General features: G+C 33.4%; 1 protein-coding gene across 1 annotated transcript; it reads left to right on the plus strand.

Annotated features, from left to right (window-relative positions):
• Positions 1 to 1017: 1017 nt before the first annotated feature.
• Positions 1018 to 2468, plus strand: LOC124820581 (uncharacterized). Its single transcript, XM_088092078.1, has 2 exons — positions 1018 to 1822; positions 2011 to 2468. Exon 1 carries the CDS (start codon positions 1358 to 1360, stop codon positions 1790 to 1792), a length of 435 nt encoding a protein of 144 aa, XP_087948204.1. The 5' UTR covers positions 1018 to 1357; the 3' UTR covers positions 1793 to 1822; positions 2011 to 2468.
• The last annotated feature ends 376 nt before the right edge of the window (positions 2469 to 2844 follow it).

Genomic DNA, 2844 nt, shown 5'->3' on the forward strand with positions numbered 1-2844 from the left:
GCGTCGCGAGAAGACCTGGGGTTAGATTTTCGCGGCTTGAAAAGAGGGGAAACAGGATGTCGCTGCCGACGTGGTTACCGGTGACGAACGGTGACGCCGACGGTGGCTCTGGATTGGGCCGACGCAGAATGGCAGGGGTTTGGGCGAGACCAGGCCTGGCATGGTGATGTTCACGAAGGCGAAGAGGTTTCTGGTTTTTTTTTTTTTTTAAAAATCATGTTTTAGAAATAGAGAATAAAATAGGAAATAATAAGTAACAAAAAATATATAATAAAAATAACCAGATTTTGGCTATGGGCCTAGGCCATTCCAGTTCCTTTCCTTTTTTTTTAAAAAAAACCCTATATTTCCTATATACACCCCTTTTGTGTTTTAGTTTGATTGTATGAAATTACTGTTTGTACTCCTCATTTGTTGCTGCACTCTTTTTCTAGTTTTGGACCAGGCTGTTTGTTTTTTTCTCATTACATTATTTTATAACATTTTCATACTCTTAACAATTTTAATATTTGGCAACATCTATTTTCACAAATATACATTAATTTCTTTATATTTAAAATGAAAACTTCTATTTTAATGTTTTTATACATTGATTCGGTAGCAAGTGATACACAATAACTGAAAATCACTACTTAGACAAAATAAAAGAAAGCTCCCCTGACTTTAGATTCCACATTCAGCTCTGCATGTAAGTGAAGATGAATACGTGACAAAATAAATCAGCATCCCAGTTGAAACATAAATCACAAAATCTAACCAAACAGAACATATTGTACATATCAAGAAGTAAATAGCCATATTCAGCCGACCCATTTGCGTTAAGTTCAGATCTTATGAACAGAAAATTTACGACAAACAAACAACCATGATATACATTTCCAAGCTACATTGAGCAGCTACAATAGTAAGAAAACAACAAACATTGACAGAACCGAAACTACTCACAGTTGCACGTCATTTTCAGTGACCCATTGGACCAATATATTAGCTCTTAATAGACACATCGAGAAGATGGATTACATTCAACACGGTCGAACACAACAATCTCGTTCTCACATATACAATTCTTAATACCAACGACCTAAGTTTTTTAATACAGACAACAATAATTTTCGTTTGACCTTATTGGTTTACCAAAAACAAAAATGTTGACATATTTTCTTGCTAAGAATAATATTTAAGAAAACCAACGTGAGAAGGAACTTTCGTCGTACGCGACTACAAATCCGTGCACGTGTTGTGTATTAGGTATGGAATACTATACATTGCATCTTTGACCACTGAATTTCCCTTATAAATAATGCAACGCAGATGCAGGTAATGTAGGATTCCACAAATTGGAAGGGAGAGGAAAGTGATGAAACGTTGCGAAATGGTGTTTGAAACAAGAAGAGGAGGGTGCAAGGAGCACCCACACGATAAGCAATCACCTGGTGTTTGTTCCTCTTGTTTGAGGGAAAAACTCTCGCAGTTGTACAGCACCAACCCTATTATTGATCCTCTTTGTTTTTCTCCACAATCGCCTGCTTCTCCTCATCAATCTTTTTCTTCGAGTCGGGGTGGTGGCCACCGTAAACCACGGTTCCGGCGAAACGCTTCGCTGGTGGCGGCGGAATCTGGTTCGAGCGTGCAGGGTTTGAACTTGAAGAAGAGCAAGTCGCTTGCGTTTGCTTCGAAGAGTAGAGGGAGAGAGAGGGATGTGAGTGGAAGGAAGAAAGATGGGTTTTGGTCAAAGGTGCTCAAACTCAATAAAAGAGACACACGAAACTCCATCGTCACTTCTAAGACCTGAAGATAAAGGAAGCAGATCGAAACTATATTGGTGGTGACGATCATCGTGGTTCTTGCTAATTTTTACACCATATATAGTTCCATGTTATTGATTCTTTTTTTTCGTAAATTTAAAAGTTTGAACAAATGTGATGTAAAAATTGGTTTAGTATTTATCAATGATGATGCCTCATGTTAATTTTTAATCTAATGATTTGTATGAACCCATGTTTCTTGTAGGTCCAGAGAAGGAGTTGACCTTTTGGCACGTACACCGCAATCCTTTGATGAATAAGCTGTACGAGTTACATTCATCTAATATTGTTCACATCGGATTTCAAAAAAAAAATTTTTAGAAAGTTGCAATTTATATAGATTTATTATGAAAATTATAATGATGAATTGAAAAAAAAAAACTGTGTAATCGCTGGAAAATTAAAATATTTATTTACTTAAAGGGTGCCAAGCGGAAAACAAAAATAAAGTAACCTAACTTTTTCACACAATTGTTTTTTTAATTTTAAAAATTGCAAATCAAATTAACAGATTTAAAAATGGCATTTCAACTCCAGGAAGAGAAATTTTGAGCTCAAAATAAAACTGTAAGATTAAAATTGCTCTGGTATGACATCAATTGCTTGGTTAACCACAGTTCTGTTAATGAAAGGAAGTGGAGAGTTGCTCCCTGCACCACCACCAATCGCTCCCTGTACCTTCTCATACCTTATTTGCTCTTCTATAAAACGGATAACATCCATTTACATATTTTATATTTTAGTTTATTATTTTTATTTAATAAAAAAAACTTCAACGGATGTGTCACATCCGTTTAATAAATTTTTAAAAAGTTTTTTATTTATTATTTAAATAATAATATATAAATTAAAATAATAATAATTATTTTATTAAATAAAATAAAATTAATTTATAAATAATTAAATAATAATTTTAAAAAATTAAATAATATTTATATATTAATTTAAAATATAAAAAATTAAAAAACTAAAAACTAAAATACAAAAAAAATGTAACGGATGTGGCACATCCGTTTTAATATATTTATAAAAAAATTTA

The sequence above is a fragment of the Vigna umbellata genome, chromosome 5 (genome assembly GCF_029865625.1).
Source record: "Vigna umbellata cultivar VRB3 chromosome 5, Vumbellata_1.0, whole genome shotgun sequence".
Taxonomy (NCBI): domain Eukaryota; kingdom Viridiplantae; phylum Streptophyta; class Magnoliopsida; order Fabales; family Fabaceae; genus Vigna; species Vigna umbellata.